The sequence below is a fragment of the Bufo bufo genome, chromosome 1 (genome assembly GCF_905171765.1).
Source record: "Bufo bufo chromosome 1, aBufBuf1.1, whole genome shotgun sequence".
Taxonomy (NCBI): domain Eukaryota; kingdom Metazoa; phylum Chordata; class Amphibia; order Anura; family Bufonidae; genus Bufo; species Bufo bufo.
In genome coordinates, this window is record NC_053389.1 from 68,721,501 (window position 1) to 68,743,542 (window position 22,042).

At 48.1% G+C, this 22,042-nt stretch overlaps 1 protein-coding gene across 1 annotated transcript; it reads left to right on the top strand.

The window, feature by feature from the left end:
* The first annotated feature begins 4,854 nt into the window (after nt 1–4,854).
* On the top strand, nt 4,855–9,162 carry LOC120996258 (apolipoprotein A-I-like). The gene is made up of 3 exons (XM_040426061.1): nt 4,855–4,928; nt 7,881–8,013; nt 8,430–9,162. The coding sequence occupies exons 1-3, from the start codon at nt 4,886–4,888 to the stop codon at nt 8,989–8,991; spliced, it is 738 nt and encodes a 245-aa protein (XP_040281995.1). The 5' UTR covers nt 4,855–4,885; the 3' UTR covers nt 8,992–9,162.
* The last annotated feature ends 12,880 nt before the right edge of the window (nt 9,163–22,042 follow it).

Sequence of the window (22,042 nt, forward strand, 5' to 3'; positions counted from 1 at the left end):
ACAGGCCAGATGGTCTTTGTTCTTTTCTAGGTTTAATTTTGTTGCTACGTTCCGCCCTGGGGTTAAAAATGTCAAGGCAGATGCCCTGTCACGTTGTTTTCCGGGAGGGGGGAACTATGAAGACCCGGGTCCCATTTTGACTGAAGGGGTGGTCGTCTCTGCTCTTTATTCTGATTTGGAGGCAGAGGTTCAGGCAGCCCAGGCAGAGGCTCCTGATCTTTGTTCTCCTGGGAGGTTGTTTGTGCCTCTTGCTTTTAGACACAAGGTTTTTAAGGAGCACCACGATACTGTCCTTGCTGGGCACCCGGGGAGTAGAGCCACAGTGGATCTCATTGCTCAGAGATTCTGGTGGCCGGCTCTTCGTAAGACGGTTGAGGGTTTTGTGGCAGCCTGCGAGACCTGCGCTCGTACCAAGGTCCCTCATTCACTGCCATCGGGTTCTCTCCTCCCGTTACCCATTCCTTCCCGTCCTTGGATGCATCTGTCCATGGACTTCATTACGGACCTGCCTCGTTCCTCGGGGAAGACTGTGATTCTGGTGGTAGTGGACCGTTTTAGCAAAATGGCACATTTCATTCCCTTTCCTGGGTTACCCAATGCTAAGACGCTGGCGCAAGCGTTTGTTGATCATATTGTTAAATTGCATGGCATTCCTTCAGACATCATTTCTGATAGGGGCACGCAATTTGCTTCCAGATTCTGGAAGGCCTTCTGTTCTCGCTTGGGGGGTCGGTTGTCGTTCTCTTCTGCTTTTCACCCGCAGTCGAATGGTCAGACCGAACGCGTCAATCAGAATCTGGAGACATATCTGCGCTGTTTTGTGGCGGAGAATCAGGAGGATTGGCATTCTTTTTTGCCCCTTGCTGAGTTTGCTTTAAATAACCGTCGCCAGGAGTCCTCTGATAAGTCACCATTTTTTGGTGCATATGGGTTTCATCCGCCGTTTGGGACATTCTCTGGAGAGGGGTCTTCTGGTTTACCTGATGAGGAGAGATTTTGCTCGTCTTTGTCATTTATTTGGCAAAAGATTCAGGGTAATCTGAAGAGGATTAGTGAGAGATATAAGCGTGTGGCGGATAAGAGACGTGTGCCTGGTCCGGACCTGAATGTTGGTGCTCTGGTGTGGTTGTCTACAAAGAATATCAAACTGAAGGTTCCCTCCTAGAAGTTGGGTCCTAAGTTTATTGGGCCTTACAAGATCTTGTCCCTCATCAATCCCACTGCCTTCCGTCTTGATCTTCCTCAGACTTGGAAGATCCATAATGTTTTTCACAAGTCCCTATTAAAACCTTATGTCCAACCCACTGTACCCTCCTCTTTGCCGCCTCCTCCGATTATTGTTGATGGTAATCTTGAATTTCAGGTCTCTTAGATTGTGGATTCTCGCATTATCCGCAGTTTTCTTCAGTACCTCGTTCATTGGGAGGGTTATGGTCCTGAGGAGAGGATGTGGGTCCCAGTGGCGGACATTAAGGCCACTCGTCTCATCAGGGCTTTCCATAGGTCTCATCCTGAGAAGATGGGCTCTGAGTGTCCGGAGTCCACCCGTAGAGGGAGGGGTACTGTCACCGCCAGTTCTGTGAGAAGATCTGGCAGATGTTTTTCTCTACCTCTTGTATGATGTTCTTTGTTTTGGTTTCACTTTCTCATCTCCTTTCCTTCTGCCAGGTGTCACTTATTTTGACTAATCGTCTTCCTTTATAATCCCTCCCATACTGCCTCACTTTGCGGTTTATACTACTTCCTGGATGAGGTGTTCACTGCTGGAGGCTGCTTCTGCTGTTTGTACAGATAAGTCTTTTACTTTATTGTGTTTCCTTGCTGGCTTGATTCTAGGTGACCCTGACTCCGTCCGTATTAAGTGCAGGGAGCCGGTGGTCGTGTCCCCTCACTATTATAGGGTTTTCAGGTGTCACACAGTATTAGGTACGCGGGCATGCAATCGTCTACCATACAGACCCTTGCATGTGCATAGCAGTCAGGGAGAGCTCTTAGGGTTTTATAGGGCTCACCTATAAGCTCCTTAGTTTGGGATCAAGCCAGTCGCTTGTTTATTTATATGTTCCAGCTGCTAACTTCATCCGTGACAGGTTGACCTTCTTGATTGGCAGGGCCAGGTTACTGCATATTTGCCTGATCATGTCCATCAAGAAGAAGCGAGAAGGGCTAGCAGAGGAAGTAGGTGGTGCAGGGGTGCACAGAGTGATTTAGGCCCAGCTTTGGTTCAATTAACTGCTAATTTGCATATGTACTAAAATTAGTTTACTCCAGAATAAATCAATCAGTAAGTGCATGGTTTGCATACTGTTTCTGTTTTACAATCTGTTCTCAGCATTTGATGCCTTGTCCACCAGAGAGGCGTGGCTTCACGAGAAGGGGGCATGACTTTTTGGAGAAGGGCGCGTGACCTAAATGACTTTGTGGGGGAAAGGGTGTGGCCTAAATACACCTCTGTGCTCCAAAAATATGCCAAAATTGTGAACTACGCCATCCCTTAGGTGGTGTAAATTTAGACAGTTTTTTTTGGTGCATGGACACATTTTACAAATTTACAAAGGTCCAAGCACCAGAATATCAATTTTGTTCTAATATTAAGACTGTGATTCATATTTTAGTGCAAAATACGACACTATTAGTAAATCTTCCCCAGTGTGCCTGGTTTATCAGTGAATTTCCTGGTGACAGACTCCATTTAATGAGCTTTATCATTTTGAGACCCACCATCTATGACCCTCACCAAAGATTTAGGCTAATTTAGGACTATTTTCTCTTCATGTCAGCTAGCATAATGTCTACCCAGAGCTGCCACAAAAAGGGGCTTAGGAGCTAATTGTATACTGGAATATACTGGAAGCTCCCTCTAGTGGTGGCACATTTAGTGGTGGATTTGGCCAATACGCAACCTATGCAATTATGTGGGGGCGCAGAGATCTGGGGTACCCTGCTGCCCCCTGGCAGCGGCACCGCTTTTAGATCAATATCCTCAGGATGCAGATACGGTTGAATACTATGGTGAAGCAGGGAGCTATCAGCTTCTCTCTGTGCCCGGCAGAGTGGTGCTGGCAGGCAATCATCATGCCTGCTGCACATATCTGCCAGTTGGATCAGAGCATATTTACATTTATAAATCACACAGCAGTGGGTACTATACTGTGTAAGGGGCACATCACAGGGCATCATAATGTATTGCGGTAGCACATAAGGGAGCAATATACTGTGCAGAGGTAGATAAAAGGGGAATTATATTGTCTGTGGGCACATAAGGGGGCACTATACTGTATGGAGGTACATAAAGGGGAATTATATTGTGTGGGGGCACATAAGGGGCATTAAACTGTGTGTGGGCACATAAGGGGGCATTATATGTAGTGGGTGCACATAAGGGGACATTATACTGTGTGAAGGTACATAAAAGGGCTTTATATTGTGTGTAGGCACATAAGGGGGCACAATACTATGTGGAGGCACATATAGGGGAATTTTTTTGTGTGGGGGCACATAAGGGGCATTAAACTGTGTATGGGCACATAAGGGGGGCATTATATGTTGTGGGGGCACATAAGCAGGCATTATACTGTGCGGAGGTACATTAAGGGGCATTATACTGTGTGTGGGGAACATAAGGGTCAACATAAAGGAGTGTGACTGGGGCGTAGCATAGCACTGTTATAGGGCAGAGCCTAGTGGTGCTACAGGGCAATGCAACAAGGGCCTCCAGACATATCTTTACTTGGTGCCCCAGAAATGCCAATTCTCCCGTGGGCACTTTAGCCACCATGACTGGGGTAGTATGTAAGAAATGCACCATACAACATTTTCATTATATATATAGAATGGAGATTTACAAGGAGTTCAAGATTAGTTTAGACCTCCATCCAGCAAGGAATCTGTTGACTGAGATGAAGAAGCAAAGTTGTGCCCCGCTCCAAAATAGACATGAAAAATTGGACAGAATGGTGCCCTCTGGGGCACATCAGGTAATGTTCTAAGGTTACCCCATGGGTTCTGCTTCTGCCCCCGTCCTACTTTTTAATCTTAAGTCTGTAATTGTGTACTATTTTGTTCGTATTTTTGAACTTTGTGTTAAACGTGTCTTATAATCTGATTGGGTCGGTGCCCAGCAGCGGGTGGTGAAATCACTATATATAAGCCAGTCAGTGTGCAGCCACATTCACACGGCATCCTGAATTCCTTAAACTTGTAAGTTATCCATTTATATGAATATGATCTTTTTGGGGGTCTCCATAAATGTCTAGACTAGGGGAATGCTGAAAGAAGTGAATTGTTCTTTTAATAGAATTTATTATTTAGTTTCTTTATTAGTGTAAAGATTTGTACCTCTTGCTGTAGTCGGTGGGTTTGATGGCAGATTAGCCCCTGTTTTTGATCTGTTAGTACCGTGATATTGGATATAATAAGACAACAAATTGCATATGTGTACATGTAGGTTCAAAGACAAGGTTATTACTTCATTCATGAACTGAATTTTCCTTTAACTCGGTAGGATATGCCATCACTGTATGATCGGTTGGGGTTAACCCTCTAGGAATGAAGGGCTGCAGCGGTAATTTAACATTACGTCCCCTTCATGGTTTTCCGTGCTTAGTGACCCCCAAGCCTCTCAATGTGCAAGTGAATGGAGTCGGCTGCTGTTCTCTGTACAACCAGGTGGGCCGGAGAGCCTTTGTGCATGGAAATCTTAGAACGGGAAGTGCTGCACCACTTCATTCTCAGGATTGGATGTCAGACCTCCACCAGTCATAAAGTGATGGCATATCCTAGATCTGACCTCACTTTCTAAAATGGGAATTTTCATTTAAATTTCATCATCTTTTTTTGTCTATTACAGGTTGCTTATGTGGCGTATTGAAGCGTCTGCCTAAGCATGAAAATTTTTCTACTATCTGTAGCCTTGCTCTTCTTTACAGGTATGATGACTATCCTCTGTATGGTCAATAATACTAGGGGAAAATTATCTTTGGCTTTATATCTACTGATGTTCTCAAGGCCTTTTTGTAACCATTGACTGCTGTTTTTTTGTATTGGATAAAGGGATAGTCCCAATGTCTATATGTCCTGTATTATATGGTCGTCAGCCATTTATTAGCATTGGTGCCATGTAATACCACATTATCCTTGCAGGTAAAATGTTAGACTGGACCGTATTTTTAACTGCTGATAACAGATACTCATTGGGGGTTTGATCATCCGTACCCAAAGCTTGATTCAGAGATGGAGTTCTCTGATTGGGTTAAACCCTTTAAGGCCTCTTGCACACGAACGTGTTCGCCCCGTGGTCGTGCTGCGACCCGCAAAATGCAGGCCGCAATGCACGAACTCCGTCCGTGGGGCAGCTGCAGCGGATCACGGACCCTTTCACTTTAATGGGTCCGTGATCCGGCCGTTCCGCAAAAAGATAGGACATGTTCTATCTTTTTGCAGAACGAAAGTACGGGACGAAACCCCACGGAAGCACTCTGTAGTGCTTCCGTTCCGCACCATTCCGCATCTCTGTATTTGCGGACCCTTTCAAGTGAATGGGTTTGCATCCATGATGCGGAATGCCCACGGAACGGCACCCGTGTATTGCGGATCCGCAAATGCGGTCCGCAATACGGCAACGGGGCGCACACTATCGTGTGCAAGAGGCCTAAATGTGTACTCATGAAGATCAGTCTGTCTCAATAAGGCCAGTTTCAAATGAGTCTAATACGGGCACATCTTGGTCCTGCCCCGACCATAAGTATAATCACCCAACTTGACAGCATCATAAGGCTCTACAGTATTATGTTGTCAGCTCGAGTCTTTAGACCAGCACCCAGGCTTATATTCAGCCAAAATTACTCTCATGTGAACCTGGCTTAAAGTGACACTTTCATCAGAAAGGAGTATTTTCTAAAACTCAATATTCATAGAAAACAAATTTTGTAAGAATTTTTGGCAGTTTCTCTTTTTCATTTAGGGCTCATGCACACAAACTTATTTTCTTCCCATGTCCGTTCCATAATTTTTTTTGTGGACCGTATGCGGAGCCATTCATTTCAATGGATCCGCAAAAAATAGAAGTTACTCCATGTGCATTACGTTTCCGTTTGTCCGTATTTCCGTTCCGCACAAAAATAAAACATGTCCTTTTATTGTCCGCATTATGGACAAGACTAGGACTCTTCTATTAGGGGCCAGCTGTTCCGTTCCGCAAAATACGGAATGGATGTCATCTGTATTTTTTGCGGATCCGTTTTTTTTTGTGGACCGCAAAATACATACGGTCATGTGTATGAGCCCATAGACAACACTATGCCCCTTCCTTGCTATTGGCAGCCACGCCCCCTCCTGTCCTGCTCTCACCACGCCCCCTCCTGTCCCGCTCTCACCACGCCTCCTCCTGTCCTGCTCTCACCACGCCCCCTCCTCTCCTGCTCTCACCACGCCCCCTCCTGTCCTGCTCTCACCACGCCCCCTCCTGTCCTGCTCTCACCACGCCCCCTCCTGTCCTGCTCTCACCACGCCCCCTCCTGTCCTGCTCTCACCACGCCCCCTCCTGTCCTGCTCTCACCACGCCCCCTCCTGTCCTGCTCTCACCACGCCCCCTCCTGTCCTGCTCTCACCACGCCCCCTCCTGTCCTGCTCTCACCACGCCCACTCCTGTTCTGCTCTCACCACGCCCCCTCCTTTCCTGCTCTCACCACGCCCCCTCCTGTCTTGCTCTCACCACGCCCCCTCCTGTCCTGCTTTCACCACGCCCCCTCCTGTCCTGCTTTCACCACGCCCCCTCCTGTCCTGCTTTCACCACGCCCCCTCCTGTCCTGCTCTCACAGCTGCCTGTCTGGTCCATCCCTGCAAGTGCCATGGATGAACTACCTCGTCCATGCCTGAAGGAGTGTGCTGCTGTCTGGGTCCTAAAGCACCCTGCTTGTATCAGAGGTGCTTTCCTTCTGTGACTGGCACTCCTGGCTGTGCAGGGCTGGCAGGGGCTTAGCAGGGACACTTGTTAGGGAGACTGAGGGGAAGCTGTGATGGCTGATCTGACTACAGGCTATGCCCGCTCTGTTTCCCCTGTACATGTGAGGATGTAGCAGGGCCAGGGAAGCGCTGTGGACCACATACTGTGAGCAATCCCAGTGTCTGTCCTGTTTATGGCCCCTCTGTTCTGTGTTCTTATCACAGACATGATATTACAGCCAGACCAACAGTTCAGGAGCTTTAACCCCTTGTTAGCTGTCAGTATGGCTGAGGTCAGTGATATCAGCAGCAGTCACTGGTCTCACCATCTATAAATGTGTGCCTTCTCCTTCCTGCACTCTGTATATGGTGATATGTGACCCCCACCACTGCATATAGAGATCCGTGACCCCCTGTACACTGTATACAGTGATCCGTGCTAACGGTAGCCCACGAGTGCCTCCGGAAGTCCGCTCCGGCACCATCCACTTTAATGAGGACAGGTCGGAGATGCGGCCGCAGCACGGCAAACATGCCGAGAGGCGGCCGGACAAAAAATGCAGCGTGCTGGGCATCAGTGAATGTAAATGGGGCCAAAGTGGACTTCCGACGGCACCCGTGGGCTAGCGTTAGCACGAACCCTGCTAACGCTAGTGTGAAAGTAGCCTTAGCCGTGTGATGACAGACAGGAGTCTCCTCGCTATGAGAGCAGATCGATTTGTACAAAGGGAGGAGGAGACAGCAGCTTTTTTCAGGGGGCGTCTCCTTCTCCCTGGCTGTGCCCTGTTTTTCCTCCCTGGCTGTGATGCGCTCTGCTGCGATTGGACCGTAACAATGATAACATTCATTTCTGATTGTCATATTGTGCCATGACATTAACCTTTTCTGGAAAGCTTTCCATCCAGCCAGGCTTTCTTATGACATTCTTTGTCTTGCAGGAGCACAGGGGCGCTACTTTTGGCAACAAGATGAACCTACCGAAGAACAAACCATAGAGAAAGCATTTGAACATGGGGTTTCAATCATAACAAGTATTTTCGAAAGCCTGGATCTCCAAGAGATTAAAAAGGAGTAAGAAATGTTGCTCAAATTTATGTAAAAAAAAAAAAAGAATGTTATTTCTCACTTATGACATTGTGTAAAATAAGATCCAAATTTCTAGATTTGTGATTTTGCCTTGGTGGATTGTTGTGGATAAATTAAATTTTTAAAAAAATCTAATTTTCAGATAATAAATGTTGGAGATTGTAGAAAGTTAGAGATCTTGCTTAGTTGTCCATTAATTATGGGATCTGTAATTCCTGCTCATAAACGTTTTAAAGATCAATGCTTTGTAGGTTGTTTGGAGTCTTAAGGCATAACAATAAGGGGTGAAGTAGTTGTTGTGGTACTCCAAGACACCTTCTGTCACAAAAGTCAATGCACATAGAGCTAAACTCATCTGCAATTTCTAATATTTAGAAATTTCATTACATTTTCATTCTCAGATATCATATTGAAGAGAAGTGGGAAGCTGCAAAGATACATTCCAAAAAGCTAGAGAAAGCTCTGGAAAGGTACTTTGAAGAAGTATGGAAAAGATTCGATGAGAAGCTTACTGAGGATTTCCCAGTGTTTAGAAAGGACGTGCTCCCGATTTTTAAAGAGTTCGATGATAAGTTAGAAGAGCATTTAAAGAAATTTGTAAAAGAAACAGTGCCAGTTGGATCTGACATGGTAACTGGAATAAGTAAGTCTGTGTTCCATTTCTTTGAAAATCTTGAAAGTATTGCAGAAAAGGGTCGGGACAACGTGCGTGCTGATATAGACAGCCTGCGTGTCAAACTGCAACCCTATATGAATGATTTACATGCAGAATATGAGAGATATAACAAAAAAATCCAAGATGGATTACAGAAGGACGCAAAGGAGCTGAAGGAAGGTGTAGAGAAGAACGTGCAGAAGGTCAAGGAACACTTAGCAGACAAGCTTCCAGATGGCAAAGAATTGCATAAACAAGTTGAGGCGTGGATTAAGGAGATTAAAGAATATATCAAAAGCCTCCAATAAAGGCAACTCAAGAAATAACCAGAGAAGAAATGTCCTTGTGATTTCTAAGTCTATTGAGTTAAATGAATGTTTCTGTAAAGCATTCCTAATATTTTCACTCTACCTCTTGATACCACCTTGAGTGTAATACCACCAATCTTCAATTCATATAAAATTTTCATCAAAGCTTAATTTCTGGATCCCTGATTAATAATATGTTTAAATTAGCTTATTCAATTGGTTAGCTTATTCAATTGGGGTGGCTTCCTTCTGTTTTTTTTTATTTTTATAAACCCTACTTCTTGGGAAGACCAGCAAAGGGAGGCATACTTACCATCTCCCCCCAGCTGGGTCCTGGGTCTTTCGCTTCCCAGTCAAGGCTGCCTCTCTCAGGTCCCTCACTGTAAACATCTGTTTTGACACACTGGCTGCAGTGGTAATTTGCTCCCCTTGTGTCATGTCAGTTGGTCATGTGATGAAAAGGAGGCCAGTTACAGCTGCAATTGGCTGCAGCAGCATCAAAGTGAGGCAGCCCAGGTAGGCGAATGAAGGGGCTGGGATTCAATGCTGGGGAGCAGGTAACTATGCTTGGCTTTGTATGTCTGACCATGTGAAGGGGTTTGCCAACACACACCCAAAAGGAGGCAAACCCCTTTAGGCCTATGGAGACTGTACAGTAAAAAAAAAAAACATAGCTGGGCTAGGTTCTTTAAGGACTGATTACTTAAGAGGGCTTATGCACACAGACATATTCCCATCATACAGCACCTGTAGGACTTAATATGTACCCCAGTAGGCCTCCAATGTCATACATAGGGAGTTTTTCTGTTGTATTTTGAATGAATTCAATGGAACAAGCCTCATGGCATACTCCACCAGATACCATATTATGGTGATACGCTCATCAAGGAGCATAGAATATCTCTGTGATATTGTTCCATGTGAAGGCACCATATAAAGTAGCACACAGAGTGCATGTAGCTAGAGTTGAGCGAACACCTTGATGTTCGGGTTCGAGAAGTTCGGCCGAACTTCCCGGAAATGTTCGGGTTCGGGATCCGAACCCGACCCGAACTTCGTCCCGAACCCGAACCCCATTGAAGTCAATGGGGACCCAAACTTTTCGGCACTAAAAAGGCTGTAAAACAGCCCAGGAAAGAGCTAGAGGGCTGCAAAAGGCAGCAACATGTAGGTAAATCCCCTGCAAACAAATGTGGATAGTGAAATGAATAAAAAAAAAAAAAATTAACCAATATCAATTGGACAGAGGTCCCATAGCAGAGAATCGGGCTTCACGTCAGCAGAGAATCAGTCTCTTCATGCCATAGCAGAGAATCTGGCTTCATGTCAGCAGAGAATCAGTCTCTTCATGCCATAGCAGAGAATCTGGCTTCATGTCAGCAGAGAATCAGTCTTCATGTCATAGCAGAGAATCAGGCTTCACGTCACCCACCACTGGAACAGGCCACTGTCACATATTTAGGCCCCGGCACCCAGACAGAGGAGAGAGGTCCCGTAACAGAGAATCTGGCTTCATGTCAGCACAGAATCAGTCTTCATGTCATAGCAGAGAATCAGGCTTCACGTCACCCACCACTGGAACAGGCCACTGTCACATATTTAGGCCCCGGCACCCAGACAGAGGAGAGAGGTCCCGTAACAGAGATTCAGGCTTCATGTCAGCACAGAATCAGTCTTCATGTCATAGCAGAGATTCAGGCTTCACGTCACCCACCACTGGAACAGCCCACTGTCACATATTTAGGCCCAGGCACCCAGGCAGAGGAGAGAGGTCGCGTAACAGAGAATCTGGCTTCATGTCAGCACAGAATCAGTCTTCATGTCATAGCAGAGAATCAGGCTTCACGTCACCCACCACTGGAACAGGCCACTGTCACATATTTAGGCCCAGGCACCCAGGCAGAGGAGAGAGGTCCCATAACAGAGATTCAGGCTTCATGTCAGCAGAGAATCAGTCTTCATGTCAAAGCAGAGAATCAGGCTTAACGTCACCCACCACTGGAACAGGCCACTGTCACATATTTAGGCCCAGGCACCCAGGCAGAGGAGAGAGGTCCCGTAACAGAGATTCAGGCTTCATGTCAGCAGAGAATCAGTCTTCATGTCATAGCAGAGAATCAGGCTTCACGTCACCCACCACTGGAACAGGCCACTGTCACATATTTAGGCCCCGGCACCCAGACAGAGGAGAGAGGTCCCATAACAGAGATTCAGGCTTCATGTCAGCACAGAAGCAGTCTTCATGTCATAGCAGAGAATCAGGCTTCACGTCACCCACCACTGGAACAGGCCACTGTCACATATTTAGGCCCAGGCACCCAGGCAGAGGAGAGAGGTCCCATAACAGAGATTCAGGCTTCATGTCAGCAGAGAATCATTCTTCATGTCATAGCAGAGAATCAGGCTTAACGTCACCCACCACTGGAACAGGCCACTGTCACATATTTAGGCCCAGGCACCCAGGCAGAGGAGAGAGGTCCCGTAACAGAGATTCAGGCTTCATGTCAGCAGAGAATCAGTCTTCATGTCATAGCAGAGAATCAGGCTTCACGTCACCCACCACTGGAACAGGCCACTGTCACATATTTAGGCCCCGGCACCCAGACAGAGGAGAGAGGTCCCATAACAGAGATTCAGGCTTCATGTCAGCAGAGAATCAGTCTTCATGTCATAGCAGAGAATCAGGCTTCACGTCACCCACCACTGGAACAGGCCACTGTCACATATTTAGGCCCCGGCACCCAGGCAGAGGAGAGAGGTCCCATAACAGAGATTCAGGCTTCATGTCAGCACAGAATCAGTCTTCATGTCATAGCAGAGAATCAGGCTTCACGTCACCCACCACTGGAACAGCCCACTGTCACATATTTAGGCACATGTACCCAGGCAGAGAAGAGACGTCACATAACAGAGATTCAGGCTTCATGTCAGCAGAGAATCAGTCTTCATGTCAAAGCAGAGAATCAGGCTTCATGTCACCCACCACTGGAACAGGCCACTGTCACATATTTAGGCCCAGGCACCCAGGCAGAGGAGAGAGGTCCCGTAACAGAGATTCAGGCTTCATGTCAGCAGAGAATCAGTCTTCATGTCATAGCAGAGAATCAGGCTTCACGTCACCCACCACTGGAACAGGCCACTGTCACATATTTAGGCCCCGGCACCCAGACAGAGGAGAGAGGTCCCATAACAGAGATTCAGGCTTCATGTCAGCACAGAATCAGTCTTCATGTCATAGCAGAGAATCAGGCTTCATGTCACCCACCACTGGAACAGCCCACTGTCACATATTTAGGCCCAGGCACCCAGGCAGAGGAGAGAGGTCGCGTAACAGAGAATCTGGCTTCATGTCAGCACAGAATCAGTCTTCATGTCATAGCAGAGAATCAGGCTTCACGTCACCCACCACTGGAACAGGCCACTGTCACATATTTAGGCCCAGGCACCCAGGCAGAGGAGAGAGGTCCCATAACAGAGATTCTGGCTTCATGTCAGCAGAGAATCAGTCTTCATGTCAAAGCAGAGAATCAGGCTTAACGTCACCCACCACTGGAACAGGCCACTGTCACATATTTAGGCCCAGGCACCCAGGCAGAGGAGAGAGGTCCCGTAACAGAGATTCAGGCTTCATGTCAGCAGAGAATCAGTCTTCATGTCATAGCAGAGAATCAGGCTTCACGTCACCCACCACTGGAACAGGCCACTGTCACATATTTAGGCCCCGGCACCCAGACAGAGGAGAGAGGTCCCATAACAGAGATTCAGGCTTCATGTCAGCACAGAAGCAGTCTTCATGTCATAGCAGAGAATCAGGCTTCACGTCACCCACCACTGGAACAGGCCACTGTCACATATTTAGGCCCAGGCACCCAGGCAGAGGAGAGAGGTCCCATAACAGAGATTCAGGCTTCATGTCAGCAGAGAATCAGTCTTCATGTCATAGCAGAGAATCAGGCTTAACGTCACCCACCACTGGAACAGGCCACTGTCACATATTTAGGCCCAGGCACCCAGGCAGAGGAGAGAGGTCCCGTAACAGAGATTCAGGCTTCATGTCAGCAGAGAATCAGTCTTCATGTCATAGCAGAGAATCAGGCTTCACGTCACCCACCACTGGAACAGGCCACTGTCACATATTTAGGCCCCGGCACCCAGACAGAGGAGAGAGGTCCCATAACAGAGATTCAGGCTTCATGTCAGCAGAGAATCAGTCTTCATGTCATAGCAGAGAATCAGGCTTCACGTCACCCACCACTGGAACAGGCCACTGTCACATATTTAGGCCCCGGCACCCAGGCAGAGGAGAGAGGTCCCATAACAGAGATTCAGGCTTCATGTCAGCACAGAATCAGTCTTCATGTCATAGCAGAGAATCAGGCTTCACGTCACCCACCACTGGAACAGCCCACTGTCACATATTTAGGCACATGTACCCAGGCAGAGAAGAGACGTCACATAACAGAGATTCAGGCTTCATGTCAGCAGAGAATCAGTCTTCATGTCAAAGCAGAGAATCAGGCTTCATGTCACCCACCACTGGAACAGGCCACTGTCACATATTTAGGCCCAGGCACCCAGGCAGAGGAGAGAGGTCCCGTAACAGAGATTCAGGCTTCATGTCAGCAGAGAATCAGTCTTCATGTCATAGCAGAGAATCAGGCTTCACGTCACCCACCACTGGAACAGGCCACTGTCACATATTTAGGCCCCGGCACCCAGGCAGAGGAGAGAGGTCCCATAACAGAGATTCAGGCTTCATGTCAGCAGAGAATCAGTCTTCATGTCATAGCAGAGAATCAGGCTTCATGTCACCCACCACTGGAACAGGCCACTGTCACATATTTAGGCCCAGGCACCCAGGCAGAGGAGAGAGGTCCCATAACAGAGATTCAGGCTTCATGTCAGCAGAGAATCAGTCTTCATGTCATAGCAGAGAATCAGGCTTCACGTCACCCACCACTGGAACAGGCCACTGTCACATATTTAGGCCCCGGCACCCAGACAGAGGAGAGAGGTCCCATAACAGAGATTCAGGCTTCATGTCAGCACAGAATCAGTCTTCATGTCATAGCAGAGAATCAGGCTTAACGTCACCCACCACTGGAACAGCCACTGTCACATATTTAGGCCCAGGCACCCAGGCAGAGGAGAGAGGTCCCGTAACAGAGATTCAGGCTTCATGTCAGCAGAGAATCAGTCTTCATGTCATAGCAGAGAATCAGGCTTCACGTCACCCACCACTGGAACAGGCCACTGTCACATATTTAGGCCCCGGCACCCAGGCAGAGGAGAGAGGTCCCGTAACAGAGAATCTGGCTTCATGTCAGCAGAGAATCAGTCTGCATGTCATAGCAGAGAATCATGCTTTACGTCACCCAACACTGGAACAGTCCATTGTCAGATATTTAGGCCCAGGCACCCAGGCAGAGGAGAGAGGTTCCGTAACAGAGAATCTGGCTTCATGTCAGCACAGAATCAGTCTTCATGTCATAGCAGAGAATCAGGCTTCACATCACCCACCACTGGAACAGGCCACTGTCACATATTTAGGCCCAGGCACCCAGGCAGAGGAGAGAGGTCCCATAACAGAGATTCAGGCTTCATGTCAGCAGAGAATCAGTCTTCATGTCATAGCAGAGAATCAGGCTTAACGTCACCCACCATTGAAACAGGCCACTGTCACATATTTAGGCCCAGGTACCCAGACAGAGGAGAGAGGTCCCGTAACAGAGAATCTGGCTTCATGTCAGCACAGAATCAGTCTTCGTGTCATAGCAGAGAATCAGGCTTCACGTCACCCACCACTGGAACAGGCCACTGTCACACATTTAGGCCCTGGCACCCAGACAGAGGAGAGAGGTCCCGTAACAGAGAATCTGGCTTCATGTCAGCACAGAATCAGTCTTCATGTCATAGCAGAGAATCAGGCTTCACGTCACCCACCACTGGAACAGGCCACTGTCACATATTTAGGCCCAGGCACCCAGGCAGAGAAGAGAGGTCCCATAACAGAGATTCAGGCTTCATGTCAGCAGAGAATCAGTCTTCATGTCATAGCAGAGAATCAGGCTTCACGTCACCCACCACTGGAACAGGCCACTGTCACATATTTAGGCCCAGGCACCCAGGCAGAGGAGAGAGGTCCCATAACAGAGATTCAGGCTTCATGTCAGCAGAGAATCAGTCTTCATGTCATAGCAGAGAATCAGGCTTCACGTCACCCACCACTGGAACAGGCCACTGTCACATATTTAGGCCCCGGCAGCCAGACAGAGGAGAGAGGTCCCGTAACAGAGAATCTGGCTTCATGTCAGCACAGAATCAGTCTTCATGTCATAGCAGAGAATCAGGCTTCACGTCACCCACCACTGGAACAGGTCACTGTCACATATTTAGGCCCAGGCACCCAGGCAGAGTAGAGAGGTCGCGTAACAGAGAATCTGGCTTCATGTCAGCACAGAATCAGTCTTCATGTCATAGCAGAGAATCTGGCTTCACGTCACCCACCACTGGAACAGGCCACTGTCACATATTTAGGCCCAGGCACCCAGGCAGAGGAGAGAGGTCCCGTAACAGAGATTCAGGCTTCATGTCAGCACAGAATCAGTCTTCATGTCATAGCAGAGAATCAGGCTTCATGTCACCCACCACTGGAACAGGCCACTGTCACACATTTAGGCCCCGGCACCCAGACAGAGGAGAGGTTCATTCAACTTTGGGTTGCCCCGCAATATAATGGTAAAATGAAAATAAAAATAGGATTGAATGAGGAAGTGCCCTGGAGTACAATAATATATTGTTAAGGGGAGGTAGTTAATGTCTAATCTGCACAAGGGATGGACAGGTCCTGTGGGATCCATGCCTGGTTCATTTTTATAAACGTCAGCTTGTCCACATTGGCTGTAGACAGGCGGCTGCGTTTGTCTGTAATGACGCCCCCTGCCGTGCTGAATACACGTTCAGACAAAACTCTGGCCGCCGGGCAGGCCAGCACCTCCAAGGCATAAAAGGCTAGCTCTGGCCACGTGGACAATTTGGAGACCCAGAAGTTGAATGGGGCCGAACCATCAGTCAGTACGTGGAGGGGTGTGCACAGGTACTGTTCCACCATGTTAGTGAAATGTTACCTCCTGCTAACACGTTTCGTATCAGGTGGTGGTGCAGTTAGCTGTGGCGTGGTGACAAAGCTTTTCCACATCTCTGCCATGCTAACCCTGCCCTCAGAGGAGCTGGCCGTGACACAGCTGCGTTGGCGACCTCTTGCTCCTCCTCTGCCTTCGCCTTGGGCTTCCACTGGTTCCCCTGTGACATTTGGGAATGCTCTCAGTAGCGCGTCTACCAACGTGCGCTTGTACTCGCGCATCTTCCTATCACGCTCCAGTGTAGGAAGTAAGGTGGGCACATTGTCTTTGTACCGGGGATCCAGCAGGGTGGCAACCCAGTAGTCCGCACACGTTAAAATGTGGGCAACTCTGCTGTCGTTGCGCAGGCACTGCAGCATGTAGTCGATCATGTGTGCCAGGCTGCCCAGAGGTAAGGACAAGCTGTCCTCTGTGGGAGGCGTATCGTCATCGTCCTGTGTTTCCCCCCAGCCACGCACCAGTGATGGGCCCGAGCTGCTTTGGGTGCCACCCCGCTGTGAACATGCTTCATCCTCATCCTCCTCCACCTCCTCCTCATCCTCGTCCTCCTCGTCCTCCAGTAGTGGGCCCTGTCTGGCCACATTTGTACCTGGCCTCTGGTGTTGCAAAAAACCTCCCTCTGAGTCACTTCGAAGAGACTGGCCTGAAAGTGCTAAAAATGACCCCTCTTCCTCCTGGGCCACCTCCTCTTCCATCATCGCCCTAAGTGTTTTCTCAAGGAGACATAGAAGTGGTATTGTAACGCTGATAACGGCGTCATCGCCACTGGCCATGTTGGTGGAGTACTCGAAACAGCGCAACAGGGCACACAGGTCTCGCATGGAGGCCCAGTCATCGGTGGTGAAGTGGTGCTGTTCCGCAGTGAGACTGACCCGTGCGTGCTGCAGCTGAAACTCCACTCTGGCCTGCTGCTGCTCGCACAGTCTGTCCAGCATGTGCAAGGTGGAGTTCCACCTGGTGGGCACGTCGCATATGAGGCGGTGAGCGGGAAGGCCCGAAGTTACGCTGTAGCGCAGACAGGCGAGCAGCGGCAGGGTGTGAACGCCAGAAGCGCGAACAGACGGCCGCACTTTATGCAGCAGCTCTGACATGTCGGGGTAGTTGCGAATGAACTTCTGCACCACCAAATTCAGCACATGCGCCAGGCAAGGGATGTACGTCAAACCGGCTAGTCCCAGAGCTGCAACGAGATTTCGCCCATTATCGCACACCACCAGGCCGGGCTTGAGGCTCACTGGCAGCAATCACTCGTCGGTCTGTTGTTCTATACCCCGCCACAACTCCTGTGCGGTGTGGGGCCTGTCCCCCAAACATATGAGTTTCAGAACGGCCTGCTGACGTTTACCCTGGGCTGTGCTGAAGTTGGTGGTGAAGGTGTGTGGCTGACTGGATGAGCAGGTGGAAGAAGAGGAGGAGGAAGCTGAGTAGGAGGAGGAGGAGACAGGAGGCAAAGAATGTTGCCCTGCGATCCTTGGCGGCGGAAGGACGTGCGCCAAACAGCTCTCCGCCTGGGGCCCAGCCACCACTACATTTACCCAGTGTGCAGTTAGGGAGATATCGCGTCCCTGGCCGTGCTTACTGGTCCACGTATCTGTGGTTAGGTGGACCTTGCCACAGATGGCGTTGCGCAGTGCACACTTGATTTTATCGGATACTTGGTTGTGCAGGGAAGGCACGGCTCTCTTGGAGAAGTAGTGCCGGCTGGGAACAACATACTGTGGGACAGCAAGCGACATGAGCTGTTTGAAGCTGTGTGTGTCCACCAGCCTAAATGACAGCATTTCATAGGCCAGTAGTTTAGAAATGCTGGCATTCAGGGCCAGGGATCGAGGGTGGCTAGGTGGGAATTTACGCTTTCTCTCAAATGTTTGTGAGATGGAGAGCTGAACGCTGCCGTGTGACATGGTTGAGATGCTTGGTGACGCAGGTGGTGGTGTTGGTGGTACATCCCATGTTTGCTGGGCGGCAAGTGCCAACGTCCCTCCAGAGGCGGAGGAAGAGGCCGAGGCGGCGGCAGCAGCAGAAGAGGCCGAGGCGGCAGCAGCAGAAGAGGTAGCGGGGGAGCCTGAGTGACTTCCTTGTTTTTAAGGTGTTTACTCCACTGCAGTTCATGCTTTGCATGCAGGTGCCTGGTCATGCAGGTTGTGCTAAGGTTCAGAACGTTAATGCCTCGCTTCAGGCTCTGATGGCACAGCGTGCAAACCACTCGGGTTTTGTCGTCAGCACATTGTTTGAAGAAGTGCCATGCCAGGGAACTCTTTGAAGCTGCCTTTGGGGTGCTCGGTCCCAGATGGTGGCGGTCAGTAGCAGGCAGAGTCTCTTGGCGGCGGGTGTTCTGATTTTGCCCACTGCTCCCTCTTTTGCTACGCTGTTGGCTCGGTCTCACCACTGCCTCTTCCTCTGAACTGTGAAAGTCAGTGGCACGACCTTCATTCCATGTGGGGTCTAGGACCTCATCGTCCCCTGCATCGTCTTCCACCCAGTCTTGATCCCTGACCTCCTGTTCAGTCTGCACACTGCAGAAAGACGCAGCAGTTGGCACCTGTGTTTCTTCATCATCAGAGACGTGCTGAGGTGGTATTCCCATGTCCTCATCATCAGGAAACATAAGTGGTTGTGCGTTAGTGCATTCTATCTCTTCCACCCCTGGGGAAGGGCTAGGTGGATGCCCTTGGGAAACCCTGGCAGCAGAGTCTTCAAACAGCATAAGAGACTGCTGCATAACTTGAGGCTCAGACAGTTTCCCTGATATGCATGGGGGTGATGTGACAGACTGATGGGCTTGGTTTTCATGCGCAATCTGTGCGCTTTCTGCAGAAGACTGGGTGGGAGATAATGTGAACGTGGTGGATGCACTGTCGGCCACCCAATTGACTAATGCCTGTACCTGCTCAGGCCTGACCATCCTTAGAACGACATTGGGCCCCACCAAATATCCCTGTAAATTCTGGCGGCTACTGGGACCTGAGGTAGTTGGTACGCTAGGACGTGTCGCTGTTGCAGAACGGCCACGTCCTCTCCCAGCACCAGAGGGTCCACTAACACCACCATGACCATGTCCATGTCCGCGTCCCTTACTAGATGTTTTCCTCATTGTTACCGTTCACCACAATAAGAAAAATATTATTCGGGCCAATGTATTGAATTAAAATTCAGGCCTTTTTTTACAGACACCTAACACTGTCTGGCTATCTATTTAGGTACCGTATTACACTAATACAGGCACACCAGTAATGACAGATTTAGCTGAATATAAATGTCAGGCCTATTTTTTACACGCTGTGTGACAGATATACCTTTAATCACAGAATTAGACTTGTATCTGCACTGTAGCGTGTGTGTTAAGTTTTTCAGAATGACACTATCAGCACCTTGAATCTAATATACCCTTTTTGGGATAGATTAAAAAGTAGGCCTGATATAGCAGAAACTACTAATTTTGAGAATGGCAAATTTGGGAATAGTTTTTCAACCCAGAACAAAAACTGTGCTTTTACGGTCACTACAAATAATTTGACCAGCTAAAACAGTACAGATTTGGAGGAATATAAATGTCAGGCCTATTTTTTACGCGCTGTGTGACAGATATACCTTTAATCACAGAATTAGACTTGTATCTGCACTGTAGCGTGTGTGTTAAGTTTTTCAGAATGACACTATCAGCACCTTGAATCTAATATACCCTTTTTGGGATAGATTTAAAGTAGGCCTGATATAGCAGAAACTACTAATTTTGAGAATGGCAAATTTGGGAATAGTTTTTCAACCCAGAACAAAAACCGTGCTTTTACGGTCACTACAAATAATTTGACCAGCTAAAACAGTACAGATTTGGAGGAATAGAAATGTCAGGCCTATTTTTTAGGCGCTGGGTGACAGGCTCAACTTGCCCCTGATGTAGTATATGGCCAAAAAATAACCACACCATTGATGGTTAAATGCACTTGGGTGACACAAGCTCAGCCTGCACCTAATGTAGTATATGGCCAAAAAATAACCACACTATTGATGGTTAAATGCACTTGATGAAAGCTTGACCCTGATGTAGGATATAGCAAAAAATAACCACACTATTGATGGTTAAATGCACTTGGGTGACACAGGCTCAGCCTGCACCTGATGTAGTATATGGCCAAAAAAGAACCACACTATTGATGGTTAAATGCACTTGGTGGTAGCTTGTGCTGGCGCACCACAAGCCACAAAATGGCCGCCGATCACCCCAGAAAAAAGTGATATAAAAACGCTCTGGGCAGCCTAAAAAAAGTGAGCAATTCAATATCAGCACTTCAATGATCCACAGCTGGAGATCGATCACTGAATTAAGTCTTTTGGAGGTGTTAATCTGCCTAATCTCGCCCTAATGTCGCAGCAGCAACCTCTCCCTACGCTTGTATTAGCAGAGTGACGTGCAGCGCTACGTGACCCAAGCTTATATAGAGGCTGGGTCACATGCTGCACTGGCCAATCACAGCCATGCCAATAGTAGGCAAGGCTGTGATGGCCTCTTGGGGCAAGTAGTATGACGCTTGTTGATTGGCTGCTTTGCAGCCTTTCAAAAAGCGGCGAACACCGAACCCGAACCCGGACTTTTACGAAAATGTTCGGGTTCGGGTCCGTGTCACGGACACCCCAAAATTCGGTACGAACCCGAACTATACAGTTCGGGTTCGCTCATCCCTAGTCCCAACCCCATTTATAAGGCAATAAATCCCACTTATTAAACCTGACAGGGCACACCTGTGAAGTGAAAACCATTTCAGGGGACTACCTCTTGAAGCTCATCAAGAGAATGCCAAGAGTGTGCAAAGCAGTAATCAAAGAAAAAGGTGGCTACTTTGAAGAACCTAGAATATGACATATTTTCAGTTGTTTCACACTTGTTTGTTATGTATATAATTCCACATGTGTTAATTCATAGTTTTGATGCCTTCAGTGTGAATCTACAATTTTCATAGTCATGAAAATAAAGAAAACTCTTTGAATGAGAAGGTGTGTCCAAACTTTTGGTCTGTACTGTATATGCTTTCCTGGTCGTGTTTTTGGCGCCAAAAATAACTGTGGAGGGGGAGAAGAAAGGGGAAGAATTTTGGATGAGGTGTGTCCACAGGAGGGGCGTTTCTATTATGAAACTACTAATAAACAATTCCTAGATGCGGATCCCATCAGGGCTATGTTGATGGTTTTATTTCTTTATTTCTTTATTTTATATAGGTGGACGAGCTCCCCGGCGCCCGGAGTGGGGGGGGGGGGACGCGGGGAGAGGGGGGGGCCGTGGTGCAGAGCCGGCCTTTCCTCTATCGGGCTGGGGCGCTCGTCAAGTGAGGGGGGCGTGGTTACGGTTCCAGCCTCTCTTCTGGGAGAGCGCTATTGGTGAGCGTTCTTCAAAGGGGTGACGTCATAGCTACGCCTCCAATTAGTGTCCGGAGGCTGTGATGTGTCTGCTGTGCTGTGCTGCGCTGCCTTTATCTCACAGCATGAGCGGGCGCTATATGCAGTGGCGTAGTACATGATTAGCTTGTCGCTGGGGCATAAGAGTTTAATAGGATATACAGGGAGTGCAGAATTATTAGGCAAGTTGTATTTTTGAGGATTAATTTTATTATTGAACAACAACCATGTTCTCAATGAACCCAAAAAACTCATTGATATCAAAGCTAAATATTTTTGGAAGTAGTTTTTAGTTTGTTTTTAGTTTTAGCTATTTTAGGGGGATATATGTGTGTGCAGGTGACTATTACTGTGCATAATTATTAGGCAACTTAACAAAAAACAAATATATACCCATTTCAATTATTTATTTTTACCAGTGAAACCAATATAACATCTCAACATTCACAAATATACATTTCTGACATTCAAAAACAAAACAAAAACAAATCAGTGACCAATATAGCCACCTTTCTTTG

What these genes read in the sequence shown, in the direction of transcription:
- LOC120996258 (XM_040426061.1), top strand. Translation starts at nt 4,886, where the DNA reads ATGAAAATTTTTCTACTATCTGTAGCCTTGCTCTTCTTTACAG. An exon ending in AGCCTTGCTCTTCTTTACAG is followed by an intron (nt 4,929 to 7,880) that starts GTATGATGACTA and finishes TTTGTCTTGCAG; the next exon opens with GAGCACAGGGGCGCTACTTT. An exon ending in CTCCAAGAGATTAAAAAGGA is followed by an intron (nt 8,014 to 8,429) that starts GTAAGAAATGTT and finishes TTTCATTCTCAG; the next exon opens with ATATCATATTGAAGAGAAGT.